This window comes from Chiloscyllium punctatum, chromosome 38 (genome assembly GCF_047496795.1).
Source record: "Chiloscyllium punctatum isolate Juve2018m chromosome 38, sChiPun1.3, whole genome shotgun sequence".
Classification (NCBI taxonomy): Eukaryota; Metazoa; Chordata; class Chondrichthyes; order Orectolobiformes; family Hemiscylliidae; genus Chiloscyllium; species Chiloscyllium punctatum.
Genome location: NC_092776.1, coordinates 38,707,484 through 38,729,306, shown reverse-complemented (window position 1 = coordinate 38,729,306; position 21,823 = coordinate 38,707,484). Strand labels below are relative to the sequence as shown.

At 38.9% G+C, this 21,823-nt stretch overlaps 1 protein-coding gene across 18 annotated transcripts in view; it reads right to left on the bottom strand.

Moving 5' to 3' along the window:
- Nucleotides 1–21,823, bottom strand: part of jakmip3 (Janus kinase and microtubule interacting protein 3) — a 383,498-nt gene that overhangs the window by 85,634 nt on the left and 276,041 nt on the right. For 11 of the 18 annotated variants that reach the window (XM_072557642.1, XM_072557643.1, XM_072557644.1 and 8 more), the window contains 3 exons: nucleotides 11,569–11,634; nucleotides 11,056–11,100; nucleotides 3,610–5,236 (listed from right to left, as the gene is read on the bottom strand). In XM_072557642.1, the coding sequence (XP_072413743.1) occupies nucleotides 4,883–5,236; nucleotides 11,056–11,100; nucleotides 11,569–11,634 (465 nt within the window). In that variant the 3' untranslated portion in view covers nucleotides 3,610–4,882. Of the gene's footprint in view, nucleotides 1–3,609; nucleotides 5,237–11,055; nucleotides 11,132–11,568; nucleotides 11,635–21,823 lie in introns of those variants that run through there. The other 7 variants (XM_072557654.1, XM_072557655.1, XM_072557660.1 and 4 more) reach the window with 1 other exon arrangement.

Here is a 21,823-nt window from a genome sequence, read left to right as displayed (position 1 = left end):
TTAGGCCCAAACATCTCTGCCTACTTCAACAATGAGCTTCCCTCCACGATAAGATCAGACATGGGGATATTCAGGTTTGGGATGATGAGTTACAAATGACATTAACGCTATACATTTACCAGGCAAAGATGATCTTCAAAAAGAGAGAATCTAACATCGTCCCTTGATATTCTTTTGGTATTGCTATCAGTGAATCCCCCACTATCAACATTCTGGAGATTACCATTGACAAGAAGCTGAACTAGTCCAGTCATATAGTTAATATCCCTTCAAGAGCAGATCAGAGGTTATGAGTCCTGCAGTAAGTACCTCACCATCTGATTCTCCAACGCCTGTCCTCCACCTACACGGTACAAGTCAGGATGACTGCAGCTTCAACAACACTCAAGAAGATTAACACCATCTGGAAAAAGATCAACTTAATTGACATGACAACCATAAATATTCAATCCCTCCAACACCAACACACAGTAGCAGCATTGTGTGCCATCTCCAAGATGCACTGCAGAAATTCACTGGGGCTCCTCAGACAGCATTTTCCAATCCCATAATAAATGTAAAGCTTTCATAGTCTTCCCAGACGATAGGCTGCTCTCTCATTACAGCGAAACAAATCATGGTGGTTTGAACTGGGGGTCACCATGCCTCAGGTGAAGGGAGAAGTTGAAAAGGCGAGTCCTTCAGGGTAACTTCAGCTAGTGTGGGAATTGAACCCACACTGTTAGCATCACTCTGCTTCCAAGCCAGTGTCCAGCCAGCTGAGCTAACCATTACCCAGACGCCCATCACTCTACCATCTAGAAGGACAAAGGAAGCAGGTACTTCAGAATACCAGCATTTGCAAGTTTGCCTCCAAGCCACTCCCCACCCAATCTTGGAAATGTATCATTGTTCCCTAAGTATTGTTTAGTCAAGATGCTGGAACCACCCTCCCCAAATGAATTGTGGGTCCACTTACACCAAATTGACTGCAGTGGTTCAACAGACACCTCAGCAGCTCTGTGCTCAAGTCTCTCATTCAGTTCATGGTTCAGAGCATAAATTAACCCTGCAGTGTTTGAAAGGATTCATTGAGCCAGTTCAATTTCAAATGTCATTCAGCTGAAACAAGTCTGGGAATCTATCTCTATGAAAAATGCAATTTAATTTTCTTTAGCTTAGAAACTTGATTGGGTCTGCATAAGCCTTGGAAAAAGGAGAGCAAATACTTTGACATTTAATGACATTGAGAGTGTGATTTGTTTTTTGTGTAACAGTGCTAATGTGGAACTTGTTTAACATTCTGTTTGGATTTAGTTTGGATGCAGTGAACTGTGAACAAGCTATCAATTTGTTATCACCTACTAAGGGCAGCATGGTGGTTACCACTGCTGCCTCATAACATCAGAGACCCAGGTTCAATTCCGGGATTGGGTCACTCTCTGTGTGGAATGTGCATGCTCTCCCTGAGTCTGTGTGGGTTTCTGCCAGGTGCTCCAGGTTCCTCCCACACCATAAAGAAGTGCAGGTTAGGTGGATTGGCCGTACTAAGTTGCTCATGGGGATGTGGAGCTATGTAGATTAGCTAGGGTAAATATAGAGTTGGGTCTGGGTGGTATGCTGTTCAGAGAGTCAGTGTGGACTTGATGGGCCAAATGGCCCCTTCCTGCATTGAAGGGATCCCATGATCTATTTTGCATTTTTGCTGATGAAATATTGTGTTGAGATATATATAGGCACCTGTAATCTGACTGTTTGCTCACATATAGATGGTTTTGTTTAAACAGTAAAGAAAAGTATGGTTTTTATACATAAACAATTAAATAGAATAAATGTAACTGCTTAGGGCACGAACATCAACAACTGATCGCTGATGAAAGGTTTTGTTCAATACTTTTGTTCAGTTAATCAGTTAACAAAACAGACAGTAAGCGATTATCAAACAGTTCAGCTAGGAATTACTGTGTTTTGCTGTTTTCAGTTTAAACAATATTCTCATAAACAAAATGCTATGAAGCTGAAAACAAGCTAAAAATTATCCTTCAGTCAGGTGGTCAAATTAGCAAAATTCTATCCAATGTTTAGCCGAAAATGTTAATTGTCGAGTAGCAATCAGTCTGTTTCACATTGCCGATTATTAATATTTGCTTTGGAAGGAAGTGTGAGCTCTAAACTCCTGTAAGAATGTTTTAAAAAAATGGCATTTCAATCGTTAATTGAATGATGACAGGGTTACTGTAGGAAGCAATAATGCCTGTAACTTGAAACAAATGAGATGGCTATACATACTTCAATGGGCAGAAACATTGTTGAATTAAATACCCTTACTATGTGGTGATACAGGATTAAATTTTATGTAGTTACTTTTTTTTTATTATCAAGCAAAAGGATTCAGCAAAAGCATTTCAATTCAGTCAGCAGCAATCAAAGTGCCTGCAGCTCAGGAGCCTCAGCATCCAGACAGGGAGAGGGAACTCTCCTGAAATAGTTAGGGTCCTGTGATAGTCCCTCAAAATGGTGACACCATCACTGGTCTGATCTGGCTATTAGGTAAATTGGAACAAAGTGTAAACACCTCTCTTTGACTAGTCAGATCTGCCTTTAAGGTCTTTTCAGGATGCAATGCACTCTTTGCACGAAGGAATTTTTGACCCTGATGAGCAAACCCATAATCTGCTTCAAGGTTACTGAACTTACAAACTACAAACTTTAACTACAAACTCTTGACACGCTGGAGAGGGGACTTTGATGTGAGAAAAATCCTGGTGATGCTGTACAAAAGTACTTTATTGGGGCCTTAACTATTGTTATCTGATTGCACACCTCCAGGGAGTGGCTAGCCAAACAATTTCCCATTCCATTGCTGGGAAACTTCTCTTGCATTGGGAATGCAAAGGGGGAGCCAAACCAAAGCAACTGGCAGCACATTTCCTGGCCGCATTGCTGGTAAAGCCCCCACTATGAAGTCAGTCAAGGTCAGCCTGAAGGCTGTTAGTGGCAAAGTAATGGTCATGGGTGTATTGAAATTCCTGGCTTTACCTCCTTGTGTGTATAATCCATAGGCAATATTGCCAAATGTCCTTTTATTCTGTGGAAAGGCATGAGGCATGAAGAGTCCACTTAAAGTATGTTTTGTCTGCCATGCCATGATCGACCTATGTTTCCTGATATGGATTATTTGCATAGGACCGACACAATGTTAACAGGACAGCTGGTACCCCCCCTCTATATCCATTTGCAGCTTAGGGAGAGTCACAGATGTAAATACTTCAGTTATGCTTGTCAACTTATAAACTCTGCCTGGCAAATCAGGTTAAGATGGTGAAAATACATAGCTTTAATTTCCTCAGCCACCTCCGTTTATTCAGAATGGTGGATCAGATAGAATGATGAACCTTGAAAGATTTTACCAGCAACAATTAGAAAAAGGAAGAAAGCCTTGACTTTGTATTGAATTGTTTGTGCCATAAGAAACATTTTGCAGCTGACAAAATGCTTTTCATGTAGTTTAGTGTAAGAAACAATGGTATAATTGTCACAGCAGGAGGTGTAAACTGCCCATTACTCCATCATTTGTAAAATAAGGTATGTAGCTCCTTTAACACATGTGAGTAAAAGTGTATTCCTTACCTGCCCCACTTATGAATGCACCTTCTCCAGATCCGCTTTCATTTTGGTATGAGTACAATGGATGTTCTTCACCTTGCTGTCACCTTATTTCTTGCAACTCCTTCAATGAATACGTGATTCAGATTCATCTCCTTATTTATACATCTGGATATGGATGTATCTGGTTGTAACTATTTTTAATTAAGCTTTATCTTCCCCGTGTTCATTATTTGAAAAGTCAAATTTCATGTTTTCTGGCATTCATTTGCCAGTACTCAAATATATAAGACTCATCCTTTTGTATGTAATTTATCTTCCTTTGATTTTCTTTTAGGGGAAAATCCAACTTGGTCCATGTTGGGCAAATACAATTTGTTTAAAAAAATAAAATCTTCAAATTCCATTCTCTTGTATTGCTCTCCCCACCAACTGAAAATATGAACATTTGCAGTTTTTCTCCTTGTAGCAGCAGCAGAAATACCCTTTTCCCCAGTAATACTTATTCTGCAGTTCAACTAAAAACTACTGTACATTTTTACTTGATTTTACTTTTACACCTATTTTCCAAATTTCCCTAGCATTTTCTCCCATTGTATCTGTTTTGTGGTATCTTCTTCACATCATGAAATTATCATTTACTCTGAGTATATTTTGACATTCTAGATATATTTTGTTTTTTTTTTCTGGGATTCTTGGAATCACATAGCTCCCTTTCTTTGGAAATGCAGGATGACTTCAGATCCCAATATTTGTTTGGAATCGTTCTAGCCAAACTTGGTGGTTTTACCTTTTGTAAACATTACCAACAGTTTTATACTAAGTTCAAGCATTTAAAAGTTGTTTCAACATATTTGTGCCATCAATTGAATCAATCCTCTTTCTTCAATTGGATCACTTCTCTGTAGCAAGTCATTGCATTTATTTTATCTGTCTTGAATTTTATTTTGAAGTTTACAGGGCAACAGGTTTACACATGCGCACAGACCATCCATGCCTCTGAAGTGACATCTGTATGGTTTGATGTAAAAAACGTTTCATGTTCAATAGCATGTTGACTTCATTGATTTGGCTGAAGTATTGCTGCCAAGGTTTTGCAACCTCTGCAGCGACAAAATGTTCTTGATGTAGCAGAGTGTATGAAGTAGAAATTATTCTTGAATGGAAGTCATGCTTCTATATAGAAGCAGTTTTCTCAGTCTCCTGCACAGCAGGGAAGTTTAAGGTCATCCTTGCATTCATTAAATATCCAAACTATTCTTTCAGCCTTGCTGTACAATCTCCTGTGCTCATTTCCTCAAAAGGAAATCAATTTTCTAAATTCTATAGTTTTTTTTCTTGTTGACATATCATTGTAAATGGTTGCATTTGGTCCATTTGCATTTTCCATTACCTTTAATGCTTTTGTTACATTTTTACTGAGCTTGGCTCTCAAATCAAGGACATGATTCTCCAGGGTTTTCTTCGAGTTCTGAATTACTGGCACAACTGCGTTTGAACCCTGAATATTCCTCATGTGCTTTCTATTCTTCTTCGCAAAGAGAATTGCGAGGTGTTCTATATTGTCTTGGAATAATGTTGGTCTTTCTTGGAGCAACACTGTAATTTGATCATTTATTACAGTAGCTATCTTTTTTTCTTTCAATGTGACCTGTGAAAAACAACTTCAAGATCAAATACATTGAATAAACTTTGAAAAATCTATATAGAGTATTACTGTGGCTTTACCCCGACGTAATGTCTTCCGGCATGGGCCCAAATAGTTGTGTAAACATTTTATCACTAAAGATTAGTTATTCTCATGTGAAATAGTTGCAAGTAAAGCCATGCATGGATTACAAGATTAATTTAAGTAATGCCAAGAATAGTAAGTAAGCATTATTCAATAATGGAATTTAAGGGAAAATTAAATATAAATTTAGATTTCCACAATGTAGGGATCTTGCACATTTACCTTCACAAACAGTGTACTTTCATAACTCATAGAATTATCACAGAGGACTCCTATGCACAGCCCTGAAGCTACTTCAGTGAAAAGGAAATAAGCCCAAAAACTCCAACAAGAATAACAATAACTTGCATTTATAGAGCAATTTTAATATTATAAAAGGTCACAAACATGAGACACTAACACTGCTTTTCCAGAGATGTTGTCTGGCCTGCTGAGTGTTTCCAGCATTTTCTGTCTTTATTTCAGATTTTCAGCAGCTGTGACACCTTACTTCTATCATAGAATGCGGGAGGGCAACTAGGAATGCATTTGAATTGTTAAGAGTAGAAGAGATCCCAAAGAGGGTTTCAGGCAGCACACGGGGCAGGAGCAGAGCTGGGCAATGTTATAAAGGTGGAAATAGGCAATTAGCATTAGGACAAATATTGGTAGGAAGCATGTCTCAAAGTCAAATGAGATAGTGAGGGTCTAAGCAGAAGCAAATACTTGTCAGAAAGAGGAAGCCAGTCCACAACGATGGAATAGAATTTGCAGTGGGGATCAAAGAGAGTAGCTGTGCCTTCCCAATGTCTAGTGGAGGGAATTTCTGCTCATCCTGTACTATGGTCAGACAAACAGTTTGATAATTTAGACTTGGAGGTGCCGGTGTTGGACTGGGATGGACAAAGTTAAAAATCACATCAGGTTATAACCTGGCGTTGTGTGATCTTTAACTTTAATAATTTAGATACTGTGAAGGAGTCAGGAGACATACTAGTGAGATACGGCTGGGTGTCATCAGCGCACATTTGAAAATGGGGAATCAAGGAAAGGGCATTGCAAGGAGTCAAGGGTAAATCTGCAGGGAACCAAAGGTAGTGGTGATGGAGTAGGACGAGAACCTACTGCAGGTGAATGCCTGTCAGGACCTACTCAAAAATATTAAAGTAGACCTGATTCAAGATAGGTCAATGCCATTGTTGAAAATAATTTAAAATATTGACTGCAGAGAATTAAAAATAAAAAGATGATTTTAGATCAACCCAGAAGGAGACTAGTATGGCATGTTCCAGTGAACATATTCCACAGCGATATTTATGGCTAATATTATGAGAAGACGTACTCTAATAGTTTATTCAGCATCTTTTAAGAGCATGAGACACCCTAAATCTCCTTATTTGCAATTAATCTTTTTTTTATGTGTAATCATTTCTGATGCAATTTATTAAGCTTAGGAGATATGTTTCAATCATGTCAAAATTCTCAGAAAACATACCATATATACTCGAGTAAAAGTTGATCCCACCTAAACCCCCTATTTTTCACCAAAACATCTGGGGTTTTCCATATATCTTGTGTAAAAATCAACCATAGTTCTTCACAGATAATAGATCAGTATTTGTGAGTCAAGGTATTATCCTGGACGTAAATGTTACAGTGAGGAAATGAATTTTTTTCATGTGTTTTGATGTACAGTTCACACCAATTTGGTGTGAAAGTTCAAAGCACATCAGGTCGGAGCCAGATGACAACCTCCTTTTGTGCGCAGCTCAGCTGAGCTTAGTTCCCCTTTAGCACTCATGGAATACAGCCACATACATAGTTGAGGTTTTGAACTTTCTTCATCATTTTGTGTAAAAATACCCTCCAGAGAAAAAGAAAATTCAGCCACTTTTAAAGTGAAAGTTATTGACGTTATTAATGTGTAGCAGCAAGTGAATTTTGTGTTTCGGAGAAACTTGTGAGAGACTGGAGAAAGAAAGTGTGTATAAGTAAAAGCTTATTTGTTCAGTTTTTGTTTCTATTGTCTTTAACCGGTACTTACCATAGCTAATTTTTTTTTTCTTTATTCACTTAGAGATCAATTCAGCTTCTGCTAACGATATGGTATTTTGGACTATAACATGAATTTCTGCTTCTCAAAAGTAGTATCCATCAAATAGTCAACTCCATAAATTTAACCTTAAAAAATAGTCTCAAAGCTTTGACTTTTACATGACTATATACAGTATGTACAGACGTTTAAGTAAAGAATCAGAGAATGCAAGGCATTTTGAAAACATAGTTTTTATCCTTTAAATTCCATTGTTATGGGTCTTTATTTGTCAATTATTGTAATAATTACATAGATTTAGGATCAGGATCGGATTTTTGTAACTTTGGTTTGGTATTTTATACTTTCCAAAAATTGAGGGAAGTGAACTGATTTTGGGGCTGTAAGTGGTAGAATGCCATAGGGATCAGTGCTGGGATCACAGTTACTTACAATATATTATTGACTTAGACGATGGAAATGAATTTACTGTCACCAAGTTTGTTGATGAGACAAAAATAGGTGGGACTGTGAGTGGTCAGGATGACACAAAGAGTCAAAAAAGGCAAATGGATATGTCAAGTGAATAAGTGAAAGCTTGGCAGTTGGAATGTAATGTAGAAACATATAAGGTTATGTATTTTGCAAAAAGTACAAGAACTGAATATTATTTAAATAGGGAAAGACTGCAGAAAGCTACAGCACCTATCAATTTGGGAGTCCTTGTGCATAAATCACAAAAGGACTAGCATACAAATTAATTGAGTAATTGGGAAAGCAAATGGATGATTGGCCTTTATTTAAAAGGGGTAGGAATATAAAAAATGCTGAGATCTTGCTAAGACTACACAAGGCACTAGTCAGACCACCCCTGTAATACTGTAAACATAGCAATATATCTCTCATTGTAAACAAGTTCACAGCTGAATCAATAAGTTATCTTTATAGTTGTTTTAATCAATATGTTTGCCATATCTTGAAATGATATGGAAATGTTACAACACACCTTCAGAGCTGGTAGGACTTGAAACAAGACCTTCTGACCCAGAGGTCCCTTATCTCGGAAAAGATACACTGGCATTGGAGACAATCTAGGTTCATTAGGTTGATTCTGGGAATGGAAGGATTTTCTTATGAGAAGAGGTTAAGTTATTTGGGTTCGCACTTATTGGAATTTAAAAGAATGAGAAGAGATCTTGTTGAAACATCTAAGAATCTTACAGAGCTTGACAGGATGGATGTGAAGAGATTTCTTCCCCTTTCTAGGACAGTCTAGGATCTGAGAGTATAATCTAAAGTAAGGGGTTACCCATTTAAAACAGGTATTAGGAGGGTAATCAGTCTGTGGAATGCTTTACTACAGAGGGCTATTGAGGTTGAGCTGCTAAGTACATTCAAGCTGAGAGACAGATTTTTAATCAATGAGGGAAAGTTATGAGGATAAGGCATGAAAGTGGAGCTTACAATTACCAATTCAGTCATGATCTCATTGAATGGCAGAATACACTCGATGACCCATTTTTGTTGTTGCATCTTAGGGTCCTATAGTCTGTAATTGGGAAAGTTTAATGGTCATTGATGTGCAAACATTTATCCATTAAACAAAGGTTACAAAAATGAACTAAGGATCTTGTAGCACAGTGGCAATTTTGCTACGTCTGGATCAGAATGTCTCCACCAGCTCCAGAGGTGTGCTGTAACACTGTCATGTAAGTCAGGGCATGGTGAACATATTGATTAAAACAACTATAAAGATAAATTATTGCTTCAACTGTGAAATTATAAACAATGAGATACATTGCTCTGTCAGCATTTGACAGCACTTTTTCAGGAGTCTAAATGTAGAATTCAATAAAAGGGGTGGACTATTACTTTAAAAACAATAATCTCTGAAAATTGGAGAATATTAATCATATTCAGTACTATATGTTACACCAAAGAAAATCTAACTATCTTATCATGGTTGATTCTCTGATTAAACACTCTCCATGTGAGTTCATCTTTATTACACTCATTGGACTTGTTAAAATTCCTGACACACATTGAGAATATTGAATTTAATCCAAAATAAACATTGCGTGAGAGGAACATTCAGATTCTTAGCAGAGACTTAACCGAAAATAATCATCTCAGCAGTTCAGCTTATTTCATACAAATAACACTTCCAATTTTAAAATTAAGTGGCCATTCAAACAAATTAATCAACATTCAATGAACAAGTGCTTCTATCCAGTGTAATTTGATGCAAAACCAAAATGTGATTTCAGGACAAATTCAGGTCACCACGTTAAATGATCTGCAAATAATGATTAATGGGGTAGAATACTAGTTTCACCAGCTGGTGGACTGGATCATTTATCCATTTTAAAACCTTCCCCATCCATTCTATGTCTAAGAGCTGAAGATATAATCGATCCCTATGATTTTTTAACAGTAACAAAATATCAAACTGATTGGTCGAGTCAGAGATATGAAGAATGGTTGGAAGAAGTTGAGCAGTAGACAATCACAGGCATTGAAATTGTAATGTTTTTTTTAATTTTACGTGGATGGTTCAGAGGATGCAGTATAAACAAAGCTCTCAATGTTTGCTATTGGTTTCAGCTGGGTGGGGGCAAATTGCTTGAAGTAAAGGTGTAATCTATAGCGAACAAACTTACCAGTTGCAAATAGATTTTGACAGGTTGGGAAATTGGAACAAAATGAGGGCAATGTCTTTTAATATATAGAGACACAACATCAGTAATTAGATCTAATAGTGAGTGTACTAGAAAATGATGGAACAATTTACAAGAAATTAAAGAAAAGAAGGATCTAGAAGAAATTGCAAAATATATTGCATCTCACTGTGATGTTCAATATTGAAAAGACGAAGAGGCATGCAAGATTAGCCCTCAGTAAATTAACATGCATAAACCATAAGGAGAATTTATTAATCATGCAATACCTGTATTTTTTACTCTAAGAAGCACAGATTGACATATTAAGCTATAATGCATTTGTCCTATCTCTGATACACTGCACATTTGAACATATCTCCAAATTTGAAGTATAGAATTGATAAGTATAGCTTAAACTCATAATATTACAGATGGTGAATAGGAGGACCTTCTCATTTCAAGGGAGTAGGTTAAAATATCTTTGGTTATGCAGGCTGTTGAAGGGTATTGGAAATAAAGTGAGGCTAGAATTCTGACTTTTGGGAACAGCTCAAGGGTTAGAACTGCTCTTTTCCAAATTTATGTTCCTCTGTAAAACAGGTCATTTTTTCAGGGTCAGTTAGATATGTCCAGTGATTCAACAAAATCAATTGGAGGTTGGAATTAAGGAGAAAGTAACTTTATTTATTTTGTCTTTTTGCCTTCATTGGGTGCTAGCATTATCAGTGTTTTGTATATACAGTGGTACTATTTAACAGTGTGAGCATTGGCAGCCCTGTTTCCATCTTCATTCTGAAGTAAAATATGACAATCAAATAGAACTTTCGGGTGAAAGTATGTTCTTGGAAGTTCAAATGAATTAAAATCCTTATACATTTCAAACTAAAATAAAGACTGCTAGAAATGCAGCAACAAAGCTGACCATGACTTGACAAAGTATAATAAGCAACCAAGCAGTATCCCGATCATAACTGTTTTTAGTCCACTTGGTTTGGGTTTTAAATGTGCATGCACATCCACTTCATGTCCCGTTTATGAAAAATATTCTACTAAAGTAGAAACCTTACCTTCCTTGCCGACTGCCTGGAAGAATTACGACCAAAGAATGAAAGCTAAAGAAAAAAATAAAAACAAAAACAAAAACTGAAAATGAACAGGAAAGGAGATAGGGAAGAACAGACAGAAAACAAGAATTTAAGCCATATGAAATGTGACCAAAGTAAAATCACTGAAATAAAAACCATCTGCCATATTAAGCATTGAGGGAATAAACAACAAAAACATTAAAGCAAGATACATCATCTCTTCTGCAAGATTTTCAATTTCTATATTTTACAATATTCATATAATAGTCACTGGCAAAGAAACATTGAAAGGATTTTAATTGGCAAAGAGACATTAGCTGGAGCTTTCTCACAAAATGAATAATTGAACGAGTTAATAATTTCTGCTCTAAATCTTGTATTAAAATACATTGACTTTTATGTAAGATTTTCCAATAGATATTCTATCCAATTCAATAAAAAATTAAACATTTAATCTATTGCTGCATTTCCATGTCCAGAATAATTTGGTTTTACCTTTTCTTCCATCTCTTTTATCAATCTTTTTTGTGCCTCAATTCTTTCTTCTAGCTCTTTTATTTTCTGTAAAATGAAATTATCAGTTTAATATACTATATTGCAATGTTTTAATCAGCTAGTTATTTTAAGAACTAAGTGCAAAAAAATTAACAATTGATGCAAGTTCTTTTGAAGTCTCTTTGTGGGTTAGTGAAGTGATACTGAGGTATTCCCAATGCAAAACATACCTGCAAAAACCAAACTATTAGAAAATACTAATTCTAATACAGTTAGAAATAGGCGATAGAAATTAGATGTAAGATTAGAATTCAGTGATGCCATATTAGTAGATGAGTATGTTCATCTGGCAGGTGCCTGTCAAGCATTTAGCTAATCTCCTTAAAACTTACAAAGTTAATATTGGTGTGAAAAATAGAGGAAGACAGAATGTTATCTAAATACATAAAGTGTTCATATTGCCCCCAACTAATTTCTAGCCTGTAGTGATGAGAAAGCACATCTTTTCAGTGCTGAGTTTCTGTCTCATTAACCATTCTACACCATCATCTGAAATAAATTTCCATAAATAATTATAATAGTGGCTTTATTAAAGTTAGAAAAACCTGGATCTAATGCAAATCAAAGTTAAAAAGATAATGGAATTTGTTCTAACTCTGTGCACTAGTACAATTATTAGATGTTCTTATTTATTACTGAAGTGAGTATAGTTAACTCTACTATGAATTTAAAGAAAGATATTTTAAGGACAGTGAGCTGCTGCAATGTCAATCTCTCAGGTACAACATGTGAGATTCCACAGCAGATGACATTTGTGGTGAATCTAGTTTTCACAGAAATCAAACTCACTTGAGACTGAATGTAATTTATTTCTTTATACAACTTATTAATTAAAAGGATTCATAATATATATCTTGTTCAATAGCCACATTTGTTGCTTATCATTTTTGGTAAGCAAATAAGGATTTTTTTTTGTATTTTGGGGTTAAAACCTACTAAATTACAGATGTAGCTTTGTTTTCTTCAATACCTTGAGGCACAATAATAGATAAAATTATTTAATGTAAATATGATGAATCTATGAGGTCTTTCTGGAACTGAGACCAGATCATTTCCCTTGAGCTAACACAATATAAATTAACTTGCCATCATTAAAAGTACTTTTAAATTATATCTGTAGCTTTAAGCCAATGTTGCTACCTGTATGTTGAAATACTGCTCTGGAGTATCATAGACTAGTGGTGTCTGTACATATAGTGTATTGACACTGCTTGCTCTTCATCTCTAAATAAAGCTCCCAACTCCTTATGTACAATAATATTCCTTTATTTACATCTGTACATAGTAGATTATCAAATACAACTCTCCAGGGTAGTATCTAAACATTTCTCTTGACATGCGCATCCTAGATTAGGATGCCTTTCCTTTTATTGCTGTCAATCATGTGATCAATTATATTGTCATGATTTACATGAATTACATCATACTATGTCTTCCCTTAAGTCCCTCTCTACAATGGTTTAGATTTACTTCCTTACATTGTTTTCATAATCATCATTATTATTATCATTACCACCACAATCATCATTATCTCCATCACCCCATTTCCTGTCAAAGTCTAAATCTCATAGGTCAAGGTAAGTTAAAATTTTGATTGGACAGTCCAATTGTGTTCACTTTAGTTCGACCTATATGTGGGTATTGTGTCATGGCCAAAACTCCCTTTAATTTTGTTTTATGGTGCACAGACCTCCAAGGTCCATTGTATGGCAGCAACATCTGAAACAGGAAGTCAATGTGTTGGCATTTCAATCACACTGATCGGTGTGTCTGGCTTGGTGGAACCTCGGAGTGGCTGCATGGCTGTGCAGCTTAGAATGAACACAGATCATGACTGGAATAGCTGTAGCATCCTGTACATGGTCTGATATAGTCTTGAGAGAGGTGTTCCACATTTTGTGATAACTAGAACTGGTTTTGGCTTGGCTAAGATCAACGCCTCCTGAAAGTCCTTCAGGGTTCTGACAATAAAGCATCTCCATCAGTCTGTTTGTTTGATGAACATGGCTTTTGACTTCTGCTCTTTTAGCCAGACTTTATGCCCTGGCTGTGAGGTTTCAGGTTTTTTTTTCCCATGTTTGGAATTATCCCAACTCTGCTGCTTTTTGCACTGGCTTTTCTTTAGCTATTTTACCCTCTCAAGGTGTTGAAAGGTTATGTTTGGTCTGAGTTTTGTTCTAAAACTGATATATCCAGTTTTAATGTCCACTCCTAAACAATTCTCCTGGTGAATACCTATTATTCAATAATGTTGCTATGTAACTGAATCACACTAATTTCAAGTCTAGATTCTTATGCATCAATAAGTTAATTGTTGGTTGCTAATTATTCTGGAAACCTGTATCACAAAAATTGTTTTCAGTGTGCTTTGATCACAGAGTCTGTTGTGGTTGAATAAAGCCTTGCCACTTCAATCCATTTTGAATAATAATTGACAAGGATTAGATACATTTCCCCTCTAAAATCAAACAAATGTCTTGCTGGCTTTTCTGATAATCTTTTGCAAAATCTTGTTAAAATAATTGGGTCTGTTTGCACTTGGCTCTGTATGGCACGCAGTTGGGATGACAGAATGTTAATGTCATGTCTATTCCGAAATGCTTGGCTTCCACACTGATAGCAGTGCTCTTGCTCTGTACTTTGCGATACCTAGATGGCCCCTGTGGAGTTTTTGTGGGATTACTCTTCACTTTGAATTGGCTATAATCAATCTATGGCTATAATCATTCCAAGGCTGTGACACCAATAAACCTTCCACCAAAACCAAGTGCCGTTTTTGCCTGTGGTACCTTTTCAGCACTTGGTCTGCTCAGCTTTATTTTGACCACCATTGCAGACAGAGTCTTCCCAACCTTTGTACTTTCCTTGTCAGATTTTGAGCTGTACAAAAGTGTTGAACTTTGCCCTCAGATGGTAAAGTGTTGGTTATAGCTGTAGAATAAGACCCTGTTTCGACAAGAACAGGATAACCTTTTCTTGATTGGTTCACTCCTACGCTCAATATTTGTGCCTTGCCTGGAATATAAACTACACTATAACTGCATCTCACTTGATTAAGTCTGAATCTTTGAATGCAGAGAGGTACGTCTGAGATTTGTTTTGAGCCCAAGCATGTTACCAAAGGTTGTGGTCCATCTTGACCTTGAATTTCAGTCCCACAAAGTAGTCTGCAAACTTTTCACATCCCATGTAATCATTAATACTTCCTTCTCTATGGTTGTGTGCTTCTGTTTCATTTTGACATAAAGATTTTTGACAAAGATTTTGACATAAAACCAACTGGCTTTCGTGTTCTATTAGTTTGGATTTGAATTAGTAAGATTGCTGTGGCTACGACAGTGCATAAAGTGGGATTGTCATGTGCTAAAGCATCAGTAAAACATAACTTATTTCTGTTAAACTCCCAGTTGATAGTAACACTGGACAAATCAGATCCCAGAGTTAAACCTGGCTTGGTAAACATTAAGCTTTTTAAACCATAGATGTCAGTCACTGAACCACAAACGCAGCAGCAGCAGTAGTCTTGTTGTTGGTGTACAGTCCAGCTGCCCTGGAGATGGGGGTGGGGGGGTGTTGGACAGGGTTGGGGGGTGGGTGAGGGGGGTGGGATTGAGGGGCGGCGGTGGGTGGGAGGCAGTGTTGGATGGCATGCGGGGGTGGGGTTGGGGGCAGGGGGCGTTGTTGGATGAGGTTGGGGACAGGAGGCAGTGCTGGGGGCGGAGGGCGGTGTTGGACAGGGTTGGGTGGCATTGGATGGGGTTCAGAGGTGGGGGGCAGGTTTGGAAGGGCAGGGAGTGGTGTTGGATGGGGTTCTGGGGGTGGTGTTGGATGGGGTTGAGGGTCAGGGTGCGATGATGGGGGGAGGAGGGCAGTGTTGGATGGGGTTCGGACATGGGGGGCAAGGTTGGAGGGGCAGGGGGCGGTGTTGGATGGGGTTCTGGAGGTGGGGCGGGGGGGGGAAGGTGGTGGCAGTGATGGGGTCTGGGTCTCGTGCGCTTTGTGCTGGGAGGCGGTGTTGGACCGAGTTCAGGCCGGGCGGCGTTGGGGAAACAGTCTCAGGTGCTGTGTGCTGTTGCAGTCTCCTGAACGGGGAGCATTCTTTAAATACTCCGAGCCCCAGAGGAAAAGCATTTAATCGATTAACCGAATAATCGATTATCCGAACGAAATAGTGCCTGCCCATCTCATTCGGATAATGGAGGTTCCCTTGTATAGGTGAGGAGTCATTCCTGCCTCCACACTAAAGCCTCTCGTTCAGCTGGCACAGCTGTCAATGGTTTCCTTTTGGCAAACTGCTTAACATTCATTAGACGCTATTTCCTTCTGTCAATGTCTCTCTCACTGAGACCAGTAAAATAAACTGCTAACTCAGCTCACATGGATTCCTTAAACTCATGTTTTCAACAATCTTTGAAGATGTCTTTCTCTTTTGATACTTCTGTAGCTTTCTGCTTCTGAAACTGTTTTTTCTTACCTAGAGATTTCTAAGCACCCCAGGACTTACCCATAGCCCCAGCTTCTTGGACCCTGCCACTAACAGTGCCTCTGCTGGTATCAACCTCTCCTTTCTGAAAGAACCTGTTTCTGGTCCTTTCTCTCTCAACCTGTTCATCACACACGCACACTCCCCCTCACCCCCTCTCTTTGCTGGTTATAAAACTCAAGTCAGCAAACACCTTTACAAATTTTACCTCCTGTATGTTTGCTGGTCATTTAGCTTACATCACATGACTACTTTTAAATGCTGTTGTTAACTCACTGTTTAAAATAACTTTCTGACCATTTAGAAAAGCAGTTCAGCTGTACATAGAGTTAAAAACTAAAATCCATTTTTCCTCCACTTGAGAACTCCAGTTCCCAAGTAGTAATAATATATTAAGAACCCTCATTGCTTCTTCCATATTTTTTGATATGCTGAAGCCTGCTCTTGCCTCCAATTCCACTTCTGGTCCTTTTCTAAAAAATACTCTCTTATAGATTGAGGAATGACACAGTTAGGGATAAATGTCCCAATTTAATTTACCGTGCCAAAGAGGTACTGTACAATGTTTACACACTGTGGTCCCAAACCTTCACTGCTGGCTCTTATCTTCCATGGATCTGCTGTGATGATTTTTCTTGGATGTGTTCCAGGAACGTAAATGTTGTTCTAGAGAATTGATATTTATCATTAGTGCAAGGCCTGCTCTCTCTAGTGCCTTTAACACATACCTGACCCTTTGGTCATGTTCCACACACTCAGGTTCATCCATATGGCAAATGGTGCCCGCTTTGCCTTCAGGATACCAAATATTGGTCTTTGGAAAATGTCTGATGTAGAGGAGATCCCAGATGGGAGATGGCTGGAACGATACTGGCCAAAGTCAGCAATCTGATGCTTGGTTTAAGAGAAGCTGTCAGAACCCACTGTTGGCCTCCAGCTTTGTGAAAACTTACATCTGACCAATTTTGCCAAGCTAGAGTTGACAAATGAAATAGGATAGATTTCCCTTTATATTCCTCTATTTAACAGAATGATATTCACACACAATCGTAGTTCTCCATTTGTCTTGTCAAAAGCTACTAGACCTGAGCACCATTATTTTATTTGTGTCACTGGTAATGCGACTGGACTTTGCATCACACAATTTAACTTAAATTTTGCAAGGAGATGGTTTGGCACCATCATCCTGGTTCAATATGCCTTTAAATAGTTCGGTAAACTCTTGCCGAAATTCTTTCTTGTCTTCAGTTTGAAGGACAGTATTCATTCTTTTAAAGAGATTCAGTTGAATTCTACTCAATACCAATATATTCTGATTCTTCAGTATATGTAATGTTTCACTGACATTCTGCCTTCTGCGACTGAGCTTTGTGGTGATGTCCCCAGCAACTGAAGGTGACTCCTGGATTTTGAAGTTTCATGATTGCTGTTCTGACCCTTTTTGACTGTAACCATGGTAAGCTGTCTATCACTGCTGAAACAACTACACCTGTGCTGAGTTCAGACTCTGTTTTAGATTCTTGCACCTTCAAGTAGATGGTCCACAATCAGCTTTGACACTCTTTATCCCCCTAGGAATGTTGTCTTGACCTTTCATTCCACATCTTTAACTTGAACCTTTTCCTTGTTGCTTCCCATTCCTTGTTAAATGATTGCTGATTCACATTTTAATTTTTCTGGAAATTTCCCTTTTGCAGAAAGCTTTCTTTGTTTCCGAGGTGATAAAGATGCTGTTGCATTACAATAGGCAAAATCTTGTAGGGTTATCCTTGTGACATTTGTGACAGAATTGCACGAGAAATCTGTCAAGGTGTATTTCGAGGTCAGGAAGAAGTTACTGTATCTGTTCAGCAGAGTGCTGAGTTTCTGACTGAGTTTATAGCCTTTTAAACATAGTATTAGTGATACATTTGCCTCATTAATAGACTGCTTCCTATCTTAGCAGATGTGCCAAACAAGCTAGAGATGCTTGACACGAAAGCCAGAGCAGATACCAAACAATTTCAACTCAACCCCTTCTTGCTCTGAAGGATCTCCAGGTTGGATACCAGGCACCAACACCTCAGAGAATGCTCTATGGGCACCAGCCTGTTTGACATCCAAGATGTGCCATTCTCTAAGAACATTCACGGCACATCTTCAATCTACTTACAGAACACTCCTGCATTTTAATGCAGAACCTTGGGCTGCACCAGCAACTACAACTGTACAGCTGCAGCAAGGACTCTGTATATTCAGGGACACACATCCAGCTCAAGGAATGGGCTAGGCTACATTTTTGCCTGTTGCCTTGCTGTTATACTGTTTCCATATTCTGAGTTTACTTGATGCTCACCGCATTCCTGCCTTTCCTTGCCTTATTGCGCTTTGCTTAACATTCCCTCCTCCACCAGAAAACAAACAGGCTCACATTAATTCTGTCTTACCTTGGTGTTTCGTGCAGACACAAAGGAAGGAGGCTTGTCATGGATGTCAACAGTCCTCAGTCAAGTCAAGGAAGGTAGCATTTGGTCAGAGGTTACCAGCACAGTAAGCCAAGGGCAGACTCTGACACCAGTCCAACGGTTTAGACACAGTCAGTCACTCAGGGCAGTCTGAGTCAGGATAGTCTCCACTTAACAGGTGGGCAGCTCATCACCCACCTTGAGACTTTCTGCCCTATTGTAGGCTGTGTTCCTCCTGGAATGAGAGACAGGCAAGCATTAAAGGAGCTGAAAATGGGTGGCACAGTTATTGGTGCAGGTGGCACATTGTAGCCCTGCGAGTGAGTAAGCAGTGCTGAGGGCATGCAGGTTCAGTGATATCAGGAACTGGGGTGAAAGCAAGTGTGGGAAAATGTTGCAGCTATAGTGAGAGTGCTGTGGCAAGAGATTTGGTGGGAGGTGCATACAGTAGTAGAGAGAGAATGAGTGTGAAGTACTAAAGAGGATATGGCAGGATTTAGCATAGCAGAGTGGGAAGAAGGCCATTGACATTCTTCCCAACTCTGTTGTCTTCCAGATGGCTGAGACTGCACTGACCTTGGATCAGGTTGGCAATGGTGTGGCATTGTGGCCTCCATTGCTGGCCTTGAGGGGGCAGGCGGAGAGGTTATTCTAACTCTGCACCACCCCATCCAGCAGAGCATCCAGGTGCCTATAACAAAAAAGTGTACCAATTTCCCCTTATTTACCACGTCCAGGCCAAGAACCATGCAGGATAACTGTGGACTGCACAGTATGATTTGAAAGATGGCGTTGTACAGAGATATTGTGAATTCCAGGAGATTTGGTAAAGTAGCAAGTTGTTCCAGGTTTGCTGAGTGATAGAGAAGAACTACGATGTGGTGTCATGAGGGTGGGGTCAGCAATTAATTAAATGGGTTTCGTAAAATATGGGGAAAACCTCCTTCGACTTCAAAGCAAAAAAACTCCCAACAACATGCACTTAGCCAAAAGGCTGGAGGGTTCAAAGTCATATTTTCTAGTGCTTCAAACTGCCACATTTACAGCACTCACGGCAACACACATATAAACAGAGGACAGTTTTGTATTTCGGTTTAGAACCACTTCCTGTATAATCTCATATACTTGATAATACTGATTCCCACTGTTTTGGCATTTTGATGGACATTCCAGAGGGTGACAATTCCATTTTGGGACCCTTATTTCTGCCTGCATAGAGAATTAGATTGCCTGCTCCAACACCAAGTCCTCCTTGATTTGAAGAAAGTTTTTTCCCCTCACACTGTCTCCCATTACTTCATCCTTCAAAACTCAGTACCTGCAACATCCTTGATGGCATGAAAAGAAATGGCTAGCAAGATAGTTGATGATTGGTTTTAATTTTCCACAGGAGAAAGTGAGGACTGCAGATGCTGGAGATCAGAGCTGAAAATGTGTTGCTGGAAAAGCGCAGCAGGTCAGGCAGCATCCAAGGAGCAGGAGAATTGATGTATCGGGCATAAACCCTTCCTGAAGAAGGGCTCATGCCCGAAACGTCGATTCTCCTGGTCCTTGGATGCTGCCTGACCTGCTGCGCTTTTCCAGCAACACATTTTCAGCTTTAATTTTCCACAATTCACTCGGTTCAGGGAAAGTTCAATTAGATTGGAAAATAACAAATATATCTTCCTTGTTCAAAAATGTTGGGCAGAAAGCAGGAAACTACAGGCTAGTTAGCTTAACATCTATTATATGAAAAATGTTACAAGCTATACTAAAGATAATACATTAAGACGTGTAAGAGGTGATTTGATCTATACATTTGAAATTCTGAGGATTCTTGACAAAGGTGCATGTGGAAATAATGTTTACTTTCTTCCACAAGAATTGAGAATTAAGGACCACTGTTTAAAAGTAAGAGTTCACATATTTTTAAGACAGAGAAGGAAAGAATAATTTTCTTACAGAGGGTTAAGAGTCTTTGGAACTCTTCCTTAAAAGACTGTGGAAGTAGTCATTTAACTTTTTAAGGCAGAGGTAGATATATTCTTGACAAGACTATAAGACCATAAAAGCAGATCAACTCATTCAGCCCATCGAGTCTGCTTCGCCATTCAATCATGGCTGACAGGTTTTTCAACCCCATTTTCCTGCTTTCTCCCCGTAACCTTTGACCCCTTGGCAATCAAGAAGTTATCTACCTCTGTTTTAAATATACTCAATGACATGACCTGCACAGTCTTCTGTGGCAATAAATTCCATAGATTCCCCACTCTCTGTCTAAAGAAGTTTCTCCTTATCTCCATTCTAAAGGGTCTTTCCTTTACTGTAAGGCTGTGCCCTCGGATCCTAGTCTCTCCTGCCAATGGAAATCTCTTCCCACTGTTCACTCTGCCCAGACCATTCATTATTCTGTATGCTTCAATCAGATCCTCCCCTCCAACCGTCTAACCTCCATTGAGTATAGTTCCAGGGTCCTCAAATGTTTCTCATTTGTTTAGCCTTTCATTCCTGAGATCATTCTCATGAACCTCCTCTGAACCCACTCCAGGGCCAACACATCTTTCCTGAGGTATGGGGTCCAAAATTGCTCACAATACCATAAATGTGGTCTGACCAGAGCCTCGAAAAGCCGCAGAAGTACAGAAGTACATTCAAGTCCTCTCGAGGTGAATGAAAACATTGTATTTGATTTCCTAACTACTAACTCAACCTGCAAGTTTACCTTAAGTGAAACCTGGACCAGAGCTCCCAAGTCCCTTTGCACTTCCAATTTCTGAATCTTCTCTCCATTTAGAAAATAGCCCATGCCTGTATTCTTCCTATCAAAGTGCATGACCTCACAGCTTCCCACATTGTACTCCATCTGCCACATCTTTGCCCACTCTCCTAACCTGTCTAAATCTTTCTGCAGCCTCCTTGCCTCCTCAATGCTACCTGTCCCTCTACCTACCTTTGTATCATCTGCAAACTTAGAGTGCCCTCAGTTTTTCATCCAGATCATTAAAATATAAAATGATAAGTTGTGGTCCGAACACTGACCTTTGTGGAACACACTCGCCTGAGAAGGACCCCTTTATCCCTAGTCTCTGCCTTCTGCCAGACAGCCAAGCTTCTATCCATGCTAGTACCTTGCCTCTAACACCAGGGGCCCTTATCTTACTCAGCAGCTTCCTGTGGGGCTATGGGATGAAAGTTATTGGGGTTCTGTGGGAATGTAGAGTAGTCAGATCAGCCATGATCTGACTGAATATTGAAGCAGAATCAAAGGGGTTGAGTGGCCTACTCC